Genomic DNA, 19434 nt, shown 5'->3' with positions numbered 1-19434 from the left:
AATGATAAAGAATATCTGAAAATTTTTTATTATATTTACAGAAGCATGCAAGTTAAGGGATTGTTAGGAAAGCACCCATTCTGGAAATCAAAGCTATTTATAAGTCTTATGAAAAAAATGTCCTAAATCACAACTGATGAGAGAAATGCAAATTAAAACAACTCTAAGGTTCTACTTCACACTTATCAGAAATGAAAGATGTTGGGAGAGGATAAGGAAGAATAAGAACATTAATGATTTGCTGGTGGAGTTATGAACTAGTCCAACCATTCTGGAGAACAATCTGGAACTATGCCCAAAGAACTACAAAACCATGCATACCTCAACCCAGCAATACCATTATTAGGTTTGTATCCCAAAGAGATCAAAGAAAAAGGAAATGGGCCTATATTTACAAAAATATGTAGAGTAGCTCTTTTTGTGGTGACAAAAAATTGGAAATCAAGCAGATGCTCGTCAATTAGGAAATGGCTGAACAAGTTGTGGCATATGATTGTAATAGAATATTATTGTGCTGCAAGAAATCACAAGAGGAGGAGTTTCAGAAAAACATGGCAAGACATATGAACTGATGCAAAGTGAGGAGAGAAGATGATCATGCAGTTAATAGCAATGTTGTAATGATGATTAACTGTGAAAGACTTGGCTGCTCTGATAAGAGACAAGTTCAATGGACCACTGATGGGGAGGGTGGAGCCAAGATGGTGGCTTAGTAGTAACAAAAGCCAAAACCACTCTTGCTATCTTTCGAAAAGCACCTCAGAACAATAGGAATCAAAATCCAACAAGTTGGAGTAAGGGGGTTCTCCCGCTTAACACAACTTGAAAGGTAGGCAAAGAGAGTTGATTTTTATAGGGTAAGGGGAAACTGGGAGCAAAACTGCACACGGAGGAGTGCTGGTTGGCCACTTTACAACCTACTGCACCAGATTCTGTATCTGGGCACAGACTAACTTCAGGATCCTAGGATCTGGGCTACATCAGCCAAAGAGCACCTCAGACCCAATCCCAGGCCCTGGCACCAGCCTGCAGTGAGGTCCAGAACTTTGTAGTAATGGGTCTTTTCAAGCCTACACTACTTCACTGAAGACCTAGCTCCAGGGCAAAACAGATCATAATGTCAAACTCTGCAAGTCAGCAGAGGAGACAGAATCTGCAAGCAACTTGCAGAATGCTCAATCCACTGGCAAAAAAAAAAAAAAAAAAAAAGCTGAGAAAATGAGCAAATAGCAGAAAAAATAGCAGTCCCTCAACAGGGACAAAGAGAAAAGAGCAAAACCAACAGAGGATGATGAGCAACTATAAGCAAAACTTATGACTTCATGAGACATCAAGAAGCAATAAAACAAGATCAAGAGAATGAAAAAATAGGACAAAGGATCAGTGATGAAAAAATACTCTCCACCTCCAGAGGGAGAACTAATGAACTCTGAGTGCAAAGGAAGGCATAATTTTCTCACTGTCTTTACCTTTATTACTTAAAAAAAATATGGCTAACATGGAAATATGTTTTGCATGACTTCACATGTATGATATAATCATTTGCCTGCTTTCTTAGTGGACAGAAGAAGTTGTGGGAGGAAAGGAGAGAATTTGGAACTCAAAAATTTTAAAAGGAAAGAATGTTAAAAATATATAAATAATAAATTGAAATCAAACAAAAAAAATCACTCATTCTGAGGATACATGAAAATAATCCAACCCGTAATGTTTGATTCTGCTGTTTTCCAACCGACACATTCTTAGAATGAAAGGACACAGTATGGTCTGTTACAAAGGGCTAGGAATAAAAAGGCCTGAGTTCTGGGTCCAGATCTGCCTACCATTACATTTACTATATGACTATGAGAAAATCACAACATTTCTGAACTTTAAACTTGTCATTTAAATGAAGAATAATCATCCTATCTCTCCTGCCTACCTTATAGAGTTGTTCTGAAGACCAAATGAGAAAATAGATAGAAAAGTGTTCCATAAAGTAGAAAGAAACTTCAGAGTAAAAATTATCATCATCATCATCATCATTAAAGGAAAAGACCAAATTGAACTAGGAACACAACTAAAGGTTGGCAGAAAGATTACTTATCAGGTATTAAAAATAAGTATTTCTGTTGTGATTTGTAGCTTTACTGAATAAAGTGTAATAAGATTTTTGTCCTTAAAATGAATCTTAGTCTGTGTTTATACTTTAAAACAGAAAAAAAAAAGTGGTTTACCTCTCTTAAAACAGTGCTTTTATAACCTCGATACAATCCTTGGATGCCCTGTAAAAAAGACATTGAAAGGTATTCACTAAAAGGAAAGGCAATTTTCAATGGCATTCTATGTTCCATGGTTCTTCCCATTCTAAGCCTAGAGCTTTCAAATCTATAATAGAGAAATACCCTAGACAGTGAGAAGGCAGGTAGCTACTTTAGGGATCTCTAGGATGGATTCTCCACCCCAAAGATTAGTTTAACTCCCATTAAAATGGTAGCTTTTCTGGTAACATTAATGGAGTGCACAAACTCCTCTTGTTATCTCTGTTATTTCACATTTCCTCTTCTCTGTGGGTAATTACTGCAAAGAGCACTCGAGACACTTTAACATAGAAACATTTCCAAATGTAAATACTCACTGAATAGCAATTATTCATTCATATAAAAATGAAATGATTGCCCACAGTTTGAAACAGAAGATGGCACACCAATGCATTACTTAATAATCTCTTCATAATATAATGATTAACTACAGTGCTTCCCCTGGGGGAATCTGGGTTTTTCCCATCTGCCATCTTTGGAAGTCAGTGTGAGCTCTCCAACGGGCATCTTTTATTTCTGTAATTAAAACCTCTATGACCCCCTTTCTTAGGTAAGAAGTGGATGCTAACAGTCACTTATTTTCTAAGCAACTCTCTGAGCATCTCAATGAAAAAGAGTCATTTCTTGGCCTCACAGAAACTTTCACTTCAATTGTCTTTTAAGCATTGTTAATGGAGTCTTCCAGAAAAACTGCATCCAAGACCATCCCATCATGATGCTCTGTAATTACCTGCCATACATGTAAAAACACTGGCAAATCCAAGTGTTCTCAAAAATATCCCATAACCTCATTATCAGAAAGAATGATTTGGAAGTACTAGAGAGTTGGGGTAGCATAGGAACAGAATCTTATACACATTATCAGCCAAGACCATCTTCCCAGCTAATTCTGCTTAACAATTTTCTTTATTAAAAGAAGGAAATTCGGGGGGGGGGGGAAGAGAAGGCCCCACTTTGGGAATTAGTATCTGCAGAGTAAAACAAAAGGGATCAATAATTTATTTTAAGAACAAATGTCAGGGGCAGCTAGGTAGCTCAGTGGATTGAGAGACAGGCCCAGGGCCAGGAGGTCCTGGGTTCAAATTTGACCTCAGAAACTTCCTAGCTGTGTGATCCTGGGCAAGTCACTTGACCTCCAAAGCCTAGCCCTTACCACTCTTCTGCCTTAGAACCAATACACAGTATTGATTCTAAGACGGAAGGTAAGGGTTTAAAAAGAAAATAACAAATGTCTAATTTAAGGTTGGGCAGTAACTAGTACCAGAGGCCAATGAATAAACAACATCCCAGTGTAGGCACTGAAAGCAGCTCTGCTGTGGTTTGAGAAACTTGATATTTCATAGTGGTAGGACCTAATAAAGGTATAGAGAGGACTTCTTAGGTCACCAAGATCCACCAAGCTGCCAGGTATTGTTTTATATTGCATTTAGAGAAGGTCACAGTCCAAAAGCAGATCTTACCTCTTGATACAGGATGTTAGAAAAAATCTGAAATGTCCCAGAAGCAGCAGATACCTGTGCCCTCTGTTTTACAACTTCTGAAGGAACACGGATTAAACAGGCCACCTAAAAACAATTTTATTCAACAATGTAAAATCTTAAGAAATTTGTACTAATCATAAAAAAAAGATGATCCCCATCAACAGACTGACTATGACCACAGGTAAATACTGTAATGTAATTTCTAGGCCCTAGACCTCTGGGGCCAAACTCATACACAAATGGCTACATATTGACTTGGAAACTACAAATTAACCTATCTATGTTGTACTTTATTTTTATTCATTTTCTTAACTATTTCCCAATTACAGTTTAATTGGCTGCATGTGGAAGTTTTACAGCCACAATGTGCAAGTTTGACATCTCTATTCAAGGCAACTCGCTAAGACTGTAAAGTGCCAATGTCTATCATTGGTTGAGGGAGACTCCTCACCAATAGTTCCCTATACCATGAGATCATAGTTCCATTCCCTATACTCACGATTAAAAACAAGTTAAATCTAGAAAACTGGACTTTGAAAATCGCAAAGGTACCTTTTTGTGGGAGTTAAAAAAACAGCAAATTACATTAGGGAACATATTCTACAACAAGCTCTGTAAAATTAAAACAATTTCATGCAGGAAACAAAAAAACGTAGCCTTCTCAAATGTTAGCAATTATTCACATATCTTCAAAGCATTAAAAAGCTTGGCAAAAAAAAAAAAATTCTCAAAGTAGCAAAAGCATGCAGACTAGAGACTGCTAAAAATGAATACCTTTCAGGCATATTATTCTTTTAATAATATGACCCAGTGATAGAAAAAGGCAGACAGATAGACAAAGAGATTGGGTGGCGGAGGGGAGAGTGGGAGAGAAAGAAGGCTAGTAATGAGGAATATTGATCACATATGTCACTTTTTTGGTTCAGAAAATATAGACACTAAAAACCTAGATGTTCTAAGAGTTTGGGACCAAAAATTCAGCCTAAGCCTGAAGGAAAAAAATCCCATTGCCCTAGGGTCTCCTTGGCCTGCCCCAGGAAAAGATACAGATCTTCACTAGATAATTAAGAAGGAATCCTCTTCCCCCTGGGGCCTTAGCATAAGGGCTGAGGAAGGAATGAAGACAGAGAAAGGTCCATGGAAATAGGGATTCCCCATGTGAGAATCAGTCTAATGGGGCTGATTCCAGGGATAAATGGGCCCAAGGAGGCTGTCTGATCCAACCTGTATCTCAACAGGAATCCCCTGCACAATATGTCAGACAAGTGCTCATTCTGACACTGCTTCGAAACCTCTAGTGATGCTAAAGGTGCCCCCTTCTCCCAAGGCAGCCCATCACATCTGAGATAGCTAAAATCATTAGGAAGTCTGTCCTGACATTCAGCCTGAAATCTACCTTCCTTTCATTTCTATCAATTGCTCCCAGTTCTGCCTCTGGGAACAACTGGTTACTAGTCAATGAATCACAATATTAAAAAAAAATAGAACAAAATACCTTTATATGATTAAAAATACTTTTGATTTTTTTAATATACTTTTTTTATATTGGAGGTAAACAGATGATTTATGACAAATAAAAAGAAAATATCTGGGCCTTCCTGCTCTGGCAATATCACATGCTTTTCCATGCCTGAAATTATCTCCAGAAGGCTTTCCCTGCTCCCTCAGCTGCTAAGACCTTCTCCTCTAAGATTACCTTCCATTTATCTTGTACAGACCCATTTATGTTCATGTGAGCTCCTCCACTAGAAATCCTTGAGCAGGGATAGTCTTCCTACTTTTTTTTTTTAATGTCTAATACCTATCATAGTATCTGATACATAATAAGTACTTACTATAAGCTTAATGACTTAGGTGAGGCATGTGGATAGTCCCTACAAACTCAGAGGGGTCCATGTTTTGTTCTCTGTCTCCCATCTTAAATCTGATAGCACCTAAAAGATCATGTAGCATTTGATTACTCATGGCCTAAGGTGGTCCTCTGTTTTAGATTTCTTGTTGTTTGTTCAGCCTGTTCAGTTCCATCCAACTCTTTGTGACCCCATTTGGGGTTTACTTGGCGGAAATACTGGAATGGTTTGCCCTTTCCCTCTCCAGCTCACTTTACAAATGAAGAAACTGAGGCAAAGAAGATTAAGCAATTTTCTCGGAGTCACACAACCAGAAAGTGTCTGAAGCTGCATTTGAACTCAGATCTTCCTGGCCCCAGGTCTCTCATCTTATCCACTGTACCACCTGCCTGCCCTTTATATATCTATGACTTGTCTTTTCAAAACTGTGATCTCCTCAAAGGCAAAGACCATGTCATCAATCATAGGGATTCGAAAAATGCTGGAAACAAAGAAGTTGAGTCTGCCTTTCCCAATCTAGGTCAGAAATTTTTTAAAAAATGATGTCCCATTTCTTATTTGTTCCATGACACTCATATTGAGAGTGGCACAGAGTATAGGAGGTAAACCATTTATAGGAGACTGATTCCTGGTATGTGCCTAGAATATTATGAAGGATTATATTAGTAAGGAGAACAACATCATTACTTATAAGTTGGTGCTCTTTTACTCTTTGCCCAATAATTCCCCCACTTTATTTTAAAAACAATTCTCATCTGAATTGCATTCATTCCTTTATTTAAAAAGTGATTAAGCGGGGGCAGCTGGGTAGCTCAGTGGAGTGACAGTCGGGCCTAGAGACGGGAGGTCCTAGGTTCAAACCCAGCCTCAGCCACTTCCCAGCTGTGTGACCCTGGGCAAGTCACTTGACCCCCATTGCCCACCCTTACCAATCTTCCACCTATGAGACAATACACCGAAGTACAAGGGTTAAAAAAAAAAAGTGATTAAGCATTTCTTTTCCTCTTTTATAAAATAAGGAGGTAAGACTGGATGGCCTCAAAAATCTCTTCCAGATCTAACACTATGATCTTATGATCCTATGTAACTAGCATGCACATATGTAACAAACAGTGCCCAACTTGCAGAAGTCAGATTAAAATGCAATAAAATGGTTCCTTTTGACTTAGAAAAGAAAGGGTAGAGTAGATACCAATACATACTACAAAGAATGATCTGTTTAGTGATCATCCAAAAATCCTTAAAATTGACATAGCCAATGTTTAAAGAGTAAGGGCAACAAAACACTCCAGAAAAAATATATTTCAATTAAGATAGAGCAACACAACAGGTGTTAGTGTGAAATGCCAAATTCAAACCAATGATTTACAGAACAATCCTACAGCTGTCATACTTAAAAGCGACATATTTATACCAACAACAAAGTACAATAAGAAGATAAATGACAAAATTAAATAGCTTATCACAATATGGCCTGAAGTTCGTAAGAACAACCACACAAGCCCACATTTAACCTTACTTTTAATTACATTGTATAAACTTTAAAGCTCCTATTAGTAACTGCAATAAGAAATAAAGTATACTGAAATTCCTATGAACCTAACAAAGCAGCTCCTGATAACTAAAAATCCATTCTCTAAAAGGTACAGCACCATGTACTTTTCAATTCCAAGGGTCAAAAGTGACAAATGACCCCAATATGTCAAGAAAATAGGAATTGTCGACTTTAGTGGTTTGGCATAAATATTTATAGAACTTCATGCTTCATAACCTTCCATGTCCTTACATTAGATTTTTATTCCCTAAAAATACAGAGGCGGAAGGCAAACTTTAAAAAGGTTCTCAGATGAAAAACAATATAACCAAGCAAAGGGCTACACAGCACCCAGCATGGCTTCCTGACTCTTTTGGTGCTGCAATTCTGGCCTAAGAGAGAGGCTACAAAGTAATGCCTCTATCTATTTTCTCCAGATACCTTCCCCGCCTTCCATTTTGTTTTCTATTAACTCTGATCTTTCTTAGATTTGAATTTGAGCTACAAGGGAATATTTCACTGCACAAGAACAAAAACATGTTATAGCACTATAGTTCTATGAAAGGAAATAAGGATAATGTCATCTGTAGGCCTTTTGGTAAATGTATTCTTCAGAGCACTCTTCACTCAAAAAATCTGGACTCTACAGTGGGAAGCATCCAGAAAGGTCTAATGAAAATGCCACTATCCTAAGACCTTATTTTATGTTAAATTCCACAAAAATAAAAGAAACTTAGAACTTTCTAAAAGGAAACCCGAGCATCTGTATTTGTTTATCACTGAGTCAATCTTTATTTCCTTTTGTTAGGATTTCTCATCTGACCTATGCTATGATGGAATCTTAGATTTGAAACAATGGTAAATAACAAAACCGATACAAAGACTCTTATGTACTTCGGCTTAGATATTTTCAAAAACTAGCAAGAAATTCACCGTGATTTGTTGCACGTGATAAGTTTTACTTTGTATATTTAAGATATGGAAAATACTAAAATGGAAAAATACAATGTTAATCTGAATACAACTCTCAAGAAACACTAAGGATTGCAAAGCCCCCAAAAGCAAAAGATCCAGATTCTCAGGAGGTTAAATCAATTAGAGGAGAGATGAAGCTTGTCAGCTTCTTCACCTCTGGACCTAGCAGTACACTGCTAACAAAGCTGCCCCTGCTGAGCTGTGCCAATCTCAAGGACACTTCAAATTATAAATTTATATATACTTTTGCAAACAATTTAGAATAATTGACAAAACTATTCCATTTGATGATACTTCTCCAAAGAATCACTGAGTCACAATTGGATCTCAGGGTTGGAAGGGCAGGCCCAAGGCATCTAATGAGGCTTGTCCCTGAAGAGGAATGAATCCCTTTAACAAGGCGCCAGACAAATGATTATATATATATATATATATATATATATATGTATATATATATACCTTTATTCCAAGACCTCTACCAGGTGCACAAGGGACAGAGAGAACCCAATGCCCAAAGGCAGCTCATTCTAGCATTATATAGCATTAACTGATAGGAAGTTTTTCCTTAGGTCAAGCTTCAAGACAAATTCTATCCATGGCTCTTAGTTTTGTTATCTTAGGGCCAAGAGGAACAATCCTTCAAATACCCAAATAGAGAATATCCATAATCTCTGCCTACCACCCCCAACCCTTTCTTTTCTTCTCCAGACTAGAAACATCCTGAATTCCTTTAACCAGTATTCACAAGGCATGGTAATGTCAAGGTCCTTCACCATCCCGGTCACCATGAGCCCTAGCTTATCAACCATCCCTCCTAAAACATGGCAGGCACCCAGAGCTAACCCTAGTACTAGCCATGAGATTTAACCAGAGCACTGGACACAAAAGCCACTCCAGTCCTAAATATGATGCATCTCTCAAGACAGCTTAAAATGGAGTTGGCTTTTTCGTCTCCTATATCATAATATTGACTCACATTAAGTTTTCAGCTTTGCCTAACTCCCAAATCTTTTGTAGATGAACTGCTGCCTGGCTACACTTCCCTCAATTTTTTCTTTTACTTTTAAAGTTCATTTTTAAAACTCAACTCTATTCAAATTCATTGAATTAGATCTGGCACAATATTCTAGCCTGTCAAGGCCTCTTGATCCTGGATTGTGTTGCCCTCCTAATTTTGTTTCCTCTGCAAATGAGATAAGCCTGTCTTCTATGCCTTTATATAAATCAGTAATAAAAGTATTAAAAGATCATAGACCAAGCATAGACTTCTGGAAATGCTGGCTATAGAACCCCCTGCTAAATTAATAGCCCACCATTAATAGCTACTCTTTGCGTCCAAGCATTCAACCAACTCCAATGCACACTACTGTCTAGCCACAATGAATCTGAGACATTTGGGGGGGAGGGGGGGGGAATGTCATTGACTTGCCCTAGGTCAAGTGTTTCCCAAGCTTTTTTGGCCTACTGCCCCCTTTCCAGAAAAAAAATATTACTTAGCCCCCTGGAAATTAATTTTTTTTAAATTTTAATAGCAATTAATAGGAAAGATAAATGCACCTGTGGCCATCAGCGCCTCCCTGGATCGCCACAGCACCCACCAGGGGGCGGTAGCGCCCACTTTGGGAATCACAGCCCTAGATCATTCTTGCAATTTATGTAAGAACCCAAAATACAGAGGAACTAGATCTCTTGAATCCCAGTTCTAGGTTCTCATCATTATGAGCATATCCAATAAACATAATACATGTATCTTATGATATATGAGAGAACTCTCTCTCTCTCTAACTCTCTCTCTCTCTCTCTCTCTCTCTCTCTCTCTCTATATATATATATATATATATGTATAATATATGGATAAGAGTGTGGCTGTATGGCTGTATATGTATACATAACATATCCTATGTCACTAATAGGATAATATTAATTTAGATAATTCTTCCTTGACAGCATGGTCTAATGGATAGAAAGCTGGCTTTGTCTATGTCCCACCTCAGACACATACCACCAATGGGACCCTGGGCAGGCCATTTAAGATTTTCAGTGTATCAAACAATACTCTAAAACTCTAAGTCATAGGGCAGGCATTAATCTGCCTTAACAGAAGGAGATTTACTAGGTAGAGGTCTCCTATATCAATATAATTACAGGTCCAAACCAAAAAATAAGCCAAGATTTCAAGAAAATCTTTTTTGGTAATTATATTTTGTATATTCAATCAAAAAGTAATCTTATTAGCAGCACAAAATGCTTTATCCTTTATAGAACAAGTCTCAAGTAGCAGGCAACAACTCTCTTAGCAGCACTCTAGAAATAAATTTTAGAAAAGAGGCTTTTTTTGTATTTTACTTTGATTATTTAGTATTCTGTATCAATTATCCTTTGTATCCTTCTTCTGAAGTTTCCATAACATTCATCTTCACTTACCTGATTTGAAGGGCAGATTTCCAAATTAATATTAATCTTTAAAAAAAATGTCACTTTTTAGACCAGTTTGAAGTAATCTGAAACCTGTTTCCTAGTTACAGGGCACATACATGTGACAAGCCTGCCATCTTGTGGTCAAAGGGGGAGTCAGCTTTTTTCTTTTATTCTAGCATGTACTCATTCCAAACTTCTTTCTGTTTGAAGTTCATCCATTCGTCTCTTCCACTTAAATATCCAGCTCACTCCGTCCATTTTCATTTGACAATCGACACATGTATATATAATATTACATCTTCCCTATTTCTACTTATCAGATTTTTTAAAGGCAATCTTAACCAAAAATGTAATAATCATTGAATCCTAGCTAAGCCGCATCATCCATGGAGGGACACATGCTACAGATCGCTGACAATCGATCCTGTTGTTCATAGATCTCTATCTGCATACAACCACAGTGCTGATGGACCATTTTTTTCAGTAGATCAGAAAGAACGGAGTTCAGGGGAGGTAGAAGACCCCACATCTGCCCAATGAAGCCAGGCATGGGCACAGCTGAGAAGCTCCTACAGGACTGCAAGACACAGAAGGAATCACAAAGGCCAGCTTGTCCATACCCTGCATTTTACAGATAAGGAAACTGAGGCCCCAAAAGGCTAACTGGCTTGTGTGAAGTCACAGAGCTGGGAAGGGTCTGAGTGAGGATTTGAATCCAGTCCTCTGTCCTCAGGGCCGGCTTCTTCGCAGGATCCTGCCTCAACGTGGGGAATGTCACAGAAGCCAGAGGGTGATGGCACCCTGGCAGTAAGAGGCCCTGCCAGCCTTGGCACAGCCACCAGGTGGAAGATGGGCCACAGGCCAGATCCTTCCTCAGCTCTGAGGATGAATGTGGCCACAGTTGCACCCCCCCACCCCCGACCCCCAGGGAGCTTCCGGGAGATAGACATCTTCATCATCCTCTGCTGAGGCACAGCACAGGTCATGCCTAACCAGAAATGTTTGTTGATACCCATCAATCAGCTGTTCATGGGGATCTTGGGGGCAGAGGAAAAGACCTGCAGTCTCTCTGCTTCAGGCCAATGCCTGTGGGCAGCAGCTCAGCAATATGGGCCCTGAGGATCTGTCCATCTGGGGCAATGACTTGTCCAGGATCACAAAGCAGATTCACACCTGTGGGCCATGACGCCTCCAAGGCCAACCATCCTCCCCAGCCCTCACTCTTGCTTCCATACTGCCTTGCAATGGGTCTCCAGGCTTTTTTCTCCTATAGAGGCAGCAATTCTCACCTCAGATATTACCCATCTGTATCAGTCGAGTAGAACCTGGTGCCATGCCCCAGCACAGCCCTGTAAGTTCCATAAGCACCAGGATACCAGGTGAAGTCCTTCCCAGCGGCTTTATTAGAGACTGTCCATCCAGGCCCAAAGCTGGTGGCTCCCCAACAGCAGGAATGGCCTGTCTGAGGCTTTGGGCACAGAACAGCGTCACCGACTTGCTCCATGGTCCAGCTTCACCACCCCATGGGGAGAGTGCCCTCCTCCTGTTTCTGGGAGACTGAGCTAATCCATCCCACAAACTCAGACTACTTTAAGGAATGGGGACCCAAAGGCCATGGCACATCCTGACAAAGGAAAACAACCTGCCCTGGCCAGGGGAACATCTGACAGAGCTGGGAGGAGGCCAGGGCAGCAGACACCCATGTGTGTGTGACTACATGTAATATATATTGTCTATGTGTGACATTTTACATGATATTTCTTACTGGATATTTATGAAGTTTGTTTATAGTTAACTTTAAGCTCTTAAAGAATGCCACAGATTTCTTTCTCCCTTGTCCACAAACTAAATAATATTGAGTACTGAAATGGACTGCTCTCATTAATTAATTTAATTTCTATCATCTAAACTAATAGCACATTCTGGGTTCAAAAATAAAAGTAATTCTCATTAAATAGAAAGCTAATTCAGGAATAATGGGCAAGGGATTTCCTTGCAATTCAAAAGTATATGTAAACTAAGGAACTGAGCATTCTTGAAACATGTATGAGCACTGATTCAGAGTTTTCCCTTTTTAAGGGAAATAATATTTTCCTTCCTGACACCAGTAATTCAGCGAAGAAAATTCTGCCTTAAATGTTAGTGTGGTGCAGGGAAAATGTCTTGGCACGGGAGGCCGGGGATTCCAATTCTAGTATGGCATGGGTGACCTTTGTGAGTCTGAGTTTCCTCATGTGTAAGATGAGGATGCTGGGTGAGTATTCCTTCCCAATTGCAGTCTTTGCTCTCATGACTGTCACAAAGTGGACATGCTTCAAGAGAAGGCCTCAAAGCCAGAGAGTCCATCGCAAGTCAAGGCAGCCTAGGCCCTTCCCTGGTCTGACGGGGCACGGCTCCATCCTCCGGTTCTTTGCTACTGGATTGTGCCTTCTCCACTGCCCTGGAGCCTCCTCAGGTTCCATGGCCAAGAAATACGGAAACACTGCAATTGACTTCCAACAAAGGACACGTGAGCATTTGTGAATGTCTGGACCTAGAGTCCATCAGCCAGACGGACAAAGTACCACCAATTAACGCAGTCACATGTAGGAAATACCTTACATCCTGCCAACCAGGTTCCCAATCCTTCCAGTCAGTTTAGAGGACAACCAAAATATGGCATTAAATAGTGAGGAAAGCCAACACGAGCTGAAATCAAAGCACTCTATGGGTATAGGCCAGACATGGAATTAGAGGAGTGGCTGGGCCAGCAGGAAAGGCAAGAGTAAAAGGGGGGCAAGGAATTCACATTCTTCAGGTTCTGAAGGTTATCTTTTGCAGATATTTTATGCTTGAGAATTCTTAAGAAATAAATAACCCCAAAGTCATTGCCATTTAATGTCCTGAATGGAAAAGCAGGTCAATAAGAGATCAGCAAACAGACAGAGATGAGAACAAGGCCCAGTGCTGTCTTCCAATGTGGGGGTGTTCAAATGTATAAAAAGTGTTTGCATGTGGGTGGTTAGGTGCTTGACAGTTCCTAATTTACTATTTCAGCTTCTAATTGTATGATGAATTTCTTGGCTGTGTCTGTAGACTTCTGCCTCCATTCATCTTTATTTACAAGCAATTTCCAGGTGCAGTTTTAATTTGAGTTTCCGTCTGATCTAACTACACTGCTTTGCGTTCTCCAGTAGGTCCTAATGGCAGCAATCTCATTTTCTCCACAACCTTTTGCCCACAGCTCAATTAGACTTCTGAACAAGGACTTGGCAAAACACTACCCGCTCTGCAGATCAGAGCTAACTTGGATTAATTTATGAATATTTCAAAACTTAGCATGATTAATTCAAAAAAATGTCTACAGTTGTCAGCTTTCCCCAAATTACCTCGGTCAGTGATTCTTCTTATTAAGGCCAATGATAAGCAAAAGAAAACTTGATAGTTTAAAATGTAAATAATGACATTAATACTATAATGTTTTCAATGCTCACTTTGGTAAATATGTTTGGTAATGTATTAAATAAGACTACGTGAGGGGCAGCTGGGTAGCTCAGTGGATTGAGAGCCAGGCCTAGAGACAGGAGGTCCTTGTTTCAAATCCGGCCTCAGACACTTCCCAGCTGTGTGACCCTGGGCAAGTCACTTCACCCCCATTGCCCACCCTTACCACTCTTCTACCAAGGAGCCAATACACAGAAGTTAAGGGTTTGAAAAAAAAAAGGCTGGATAGGAATTTCTCAATAATACTGTTTGCTATAAAGAGGAACTATAAAAATTCATGGAGCCTCATGAACTGGTTTCAGTTCTATGTGTGTATATATATTTATGCATGTTTATGTATGTATTCCATAACATGCAGCTTTAAGTAAAGACCAAATGAGATGATATATGAGACAATGTATGATCTAAAGGCTTTCAAAAACTGAAAGTACACTAGAAAAGTCAGCTAGCATTAGCAGGATTGCCCTTTTTCTCCTCCTCCTCCTTAGAAATACTAACACCATCACCACCACCATCATCATTAAAATTGCCACCATTCTCCCTCTCCCTTCCCTTCCTCCTGATCAAGGTTTCAATGGCCTGGAGTCTATAATTTATGCTTCATGAATACCAGCAAACCATAATGTGATTTAATGCCCTGAACTTGAGCCATTACTAATGTGATAATTTTGTGCTAAAATTTTCTTTTAAAAAAATTCCGTAATTTCCATAGAGTGCTCCATACTCACCTTCTCAGGCTGCAGGCAGGGATGACAACTAATAATAATCAACAGAGTTTAAAGCCATACCACATGGAGGGAGCAAGACCCATCCGTTTTGAACTGCACGTTTTTTGGCGGGAGGGCAGTGCCAGTGCAGGCTCCCTGTATTTTATTACTGAAAGTAGTCTATAGTAATATGTGAGTCACATCTTTGTATATTCAAAAAAACAAAAACAAAAGAATTCCCCCCAAATCCCAACTGCAGCAGCATTTATGGAGTTAAAGCAGGCGTGCCCTAACACTTCTGATCTAATTACAGTCTCCACTTTTCACAAGGCTTTTTCTTTGTATGATGAAAACTGAGCTGTAAAATAATTGAGGTAGGGATTTAGAGATTTGGCACGGCAAACCTCCTCATAAAAATGGCACAAACGGGACTTTTTTTTGCTGTTGTCATATATTAAATCTTATTTGATCGATTTTACTGTATTCCAAATTACAAACATAAGGTGGACTGCTGTAATTATAGTTTTATTGATTACTCATTAAGTTTTAATCAAGCGATTGCAATAGGGAATGGTTATTATTTTGTCCCTATTCTTTTCACTTTCTAAGACTTTTCCTTCATAGGCTTGAAGCCACTGCCACAAAGTCACTACAGGCACAATCAATAACATCCACCACAAATTACAGCTTTTAAGACAGCCGCTTAACAATGCTGTCATTATTTTATTTTGAAGTAAGTTTCTGACAACATTTTGTATGTGAGTTACTTTTGTGTTATTTACATGGTTTTTGTGTCTCTGGTGAGTCAAGTACTACAAAAAGATTTGCTTTTATTTCATATTTTCATCTCACACACACAAAAAAATTAAACTTTTTCTGCTTTTCTGATTGGTAGCCATATTCTCATAAGACTAGAATATAAAAATGTATAGATCCTGAGTTAGAAACAAAACCTTATTAGGCCAAACTGAGTGACTAATGATGCCTGATCTTATTTACCTACACACGCACACACACAGAAGAAACACATCTAAAAACAAGTAGGAACAACAGTCATTGGGCAGAAAACAATCCATTCCTTTGTGCCACTCAGCCACACGGTACTGCTTTTTTTCATAGAATCTGGCCTAAAATACCAGCAGGGAGGTCTGAAGACTTCAGAACTGAAATCAGCCCAGTTTTCTTGGATTTATGAAATGTTTCAGCTTATTCTTCAAAAGACTCAATTTTAAATAAAATAGGATGCACCATCCAGGGACTAAACAAAAGGAACCTAAAGATTCCTATCGCCACTAACCTGGTCTGTTAATTTTTCTCGATACCTAAGAAATGCTAATATAGCAGGTACGAGAGAACATCTATGACCTTCCCTACCATAGTGGGGCCTCTGGCAGCCTGAGGAAGCAGGGCTTTTTTTCCAAGGGCTAAAGAATCTCAGACCTCTACCGTGGCCCCTAATCTCTATCTCACCCCTCCTATGGTTAGTATATATGCAAACTCTCAAGATTACGCTAGAAAGGTTCACAAGAGAAACTATCAGGTACAGAAGAAAGAGGCATCCATGTGGACAGCGTTTCTCCTATGACCAAAACGCAGGCATCATTTGACAGGAGAAGTTAAATAGATGCCAAATGCCCTATCCTGTCATGTCACTCTGAATTTCCTTGCAAGTCCTCAGGGACAGAGGGTTTATGAATGCAAGAAAGCTTCTCCTTCAAGGTGACAAACTAGCTTTCAGGGAAGATGATGACTGTAGTGGAGAGAGGGGAGAAAATGAAAGGAAAAAAAATACTCTATTTACTGCTTTTTCTCCACAACACACTGAGATAAGCTTAATATGCAAAAAACACAGAATTTATGTCAGCTTACTTAAAAGTAGGCAATGCAAAAAAAACTCTAAAAGGAAATGGAAAAAAAGTCTTCCAGAGCAGAAATTTCAAAAACTGAGACAAGAAAACCATAACAGAGAAACACAAGATTTCTATTATTTTTCTATGTACTCCATCCTCTACCCCCAAAGTTCAATAAATTACTAATTACAGGACAAAAACAAAAACTGACTATAAATCTAAGATAAGTTCATCAGGGAAAGCATAAAGCAAAAAATTGCTTTTAAATTGAAGTTGAACAATTTTGCAAATTATAATTTAGGGGCTAAAATGTTTACATGTAGGATAATTGCAACATTATTTGACTAACCAATTAAGAGGATTGCATATTCAAACATTTAATTATTTTTGGCAGCTCCTCACAGAAAAACACCTCCTCTTTGCCAATCAGGCCCTTTGTTGTTTGCTACTTTAAAAAACTATTTTATAAAGTAATTTGGGGCTTGGTATTTCCATCTCTTTTACTACTGAAATAAAAGTGTGAAGATAATTTATTTTGGAAATCCCACAGCTCCATGACAAGCTAGCTCGGGTTCTTGCGAAATCATCTTAAAACTAGTGTCAAAAGGAAGAAGTTTCCTCACAAACATCAGAGCAAAAGATATATTTAATGTCTCTCAGGTAAATGTGTTTAGACATTTCTCTCAAGCAACTATGGAGGTGATTTATTCAATCAAAAATTCTATTTTACGGTAATGAATCGATAAAGTTTTATATTCCCTAGAAATGCAAAAAACAAATGCAAGGCTGAAATATCCCAAAGATATTCTGCCAGAGATCTTAGCCTTATTCTCCATTGGAGAGACTGAACTCATCTATGGGCCCAAGGCAGCACCCTTAAGGCACAGACCTCACCTTGGCACCAGCCCCAGGTGGCCTCATCTTCCCTTTATGGCAAGACTTCACTGTCTGTGACCAGACATCACAGAAGCCTTCAGAGGCTCTGCACTGGGTGTAGGATGACAATTTCTTCTGCCACCCAAATGAGGTCCCCATCATGTAGATCCCCAAAGATGGTCCAGCTTCCCCCTCACAATCTCCCCTATACCTGGCACCCAGATACCTCACTCTACCTGTGGGAAATGGCACCTTCCTGCTCAATGACATGCAGCAAGTGATCGGGTGCCTCCCAGGTGAGAGGCCCAAAGATGGTGCCCAGGTCCGTCTTCCTCCTCAGATTACTCACATATTGCCTGATCTGCATGTTATGTTGTAGCTCGGAGAATGAACGATTCTCCGGAGAAGGGAAAGCTCCATTTGTGCTGTGTATCCTCTGCCCGCATATTGAAAACAAAAATAAAAGGAATGGGAGGCTTCCCCCAGGGGGCTTCTTTGTCTCCTAAGAGAGGAGGGCTCCCACTTTCCCTTCCTCCTTTCACATGATGGTCCCAAGGCCTCTTTTCATCTACATCCTCTCACATGGGCAGCTTTCCAGTGATCCCCTCAACCTCACTGCTTCTTTCCCTGTCATCATTCTTACCTTCATACAAGACACCTGCCAATAACAAACACCGGGTGGGTTTGCAGTGTTCCCTCCCATAACCGTACCCAGGGCACAACGTGCTAATCCCCACTGACTTTCTAAGGCCATCATGGAATTTAGAGATGGAAGGGCCTGCAGAGATCAATTAATTCAAACTTCCCACTTGGCAAATGAAGAAACTGAGGCCAAGGGACAGAAAACTGAAAAAGGAGCCCAGATTTGAACCTGGCTCTCCTGACTTCTCAGCCACCACACCAGAGCTACCTTCCAATCAGTTTTCTGCTCAGTCTTCTTCCCTATTCCAATTTGAGAGGACCATCTCCACAAAACTTCTCCTGATTATTCTGGTTCATAACAATTTTCCCCACCTCTGAATTTTTAAAACTCTTATAATACTGTGAATAATTTGCCATTTGATAATATAAAAGTCCTGCATCATCCCTTGCATAAACAATAAATTAATTAATTATTCCTGCCAAATAGAGAAGAATCTGAGCTCTTCCTGGACAGTGTCTCTCACCTAAATGTCTCTCACCTCTCTTCCCTATAACAACAGTAATCCCTGAGGAAGCCCTGAATGAGGAGGCTCTCATCTCTGCTGTCCAAGGATGCTCCTCAAGCTTGCCCACGCACATGGCACAAGACACTCAGACTATGGGTCAGAGGATACTTACCACTTCTCCAGCAGAGGCAGCCAACATGTGAGTGATGGGGACCAAGTAGGACGAGGAATCAGTTCTCAATAAAAATTTTGCATGTTCATAGGTGATAAAAAATGCAGCAGCTGAAATTCAAAACATCCAGTTACCAAGCAGAAATACAACAATGCACTCTCCATGAGCACCTTCCCATGAGCAGCAGCTAGGTGACCTAAGAGATAAAGCCCTGGGTCTGGAGGCAGAAAGACATGAGTTCAAATCCCATCTCAGTCAATTACTAGCTGTGTGATTTAGGGCAATACACTTAATCTGTTTGCCTCAGCTTCTTCCACTGTAAAATGGGGATAATATCACCAACCTCTTGGGCCTTTGCTAAGGATCAAATGAAATAATATTTGTAAAGCACTTAGCACAGAACCTGGCACACAGTAAGAGCTACATAAATGTTAGCTATTTGGAGGAGTCCTTTTATCATTAGGAAGACCCCAAACCAAATTCCAACACAGATGCTTTTGTAAAAAGTGCCTAGCATAGCATTTCACACAGAGTAGACAATATGTTACAAATGTTTATTCTTTTCCCATCCCCTTCCCCATTAAACTCTGAAACTTGGAGCCATGTGAAAACTCGGTGACTACAGGCAAAAATTTAACTA

At 39.6% G+C, this 19434-nt stretch overlaps 1 protein-coding gene across 1 annotated transcript in view; it reads right to left on the bottom strand.

Moving 5' to 3' along the window:
* The window catches only part of SLC25A26 (solute carrier family 25 member 26), a 145757-nt gene that overhangs the window by 114717 nt on the left and 11606 nt on the right, over positions 1-19434 (bottom strand). Inside the window, exons 3-5 of the mRNA XM_044660651.1 lie at positions 18795-18904; positions 3761-3865; positions 2217-2264 (exon numbers count right to left, since the gene is read on the bottom strand). Coding sequence (XP_044516586.1) covers positions 2217-2264; positions 3761-3865; positions 18795-18904 — 263 coding nt within the window. The remainder of the gene's footprint in view (positions 1-2216; positions 2265-3760; positions 3866-18794; positions 18905-19434) is intronic.

Source organism: Gracilinanus agilis, chromosome 1 (assembly GCF_016433145.1).
Source record: "Gracilinanus agilis isolate LMUSP501 chromosome 1, AgileGrace, whole genome shotgun sequence".
In the NCBI taxonomy this organism is placed as follows: Eukaryota; Metazoa; Chordata; class Mammalia; order Didelphimorphia; family Didelphidae; genus Gracilinanus; species Gracilinanus agilis.
The sequence above is the reverse complement of the archived record's forward strand: the minus strand, read 5'-3'. Positions and strand labels throughout refer to the sequence as shown.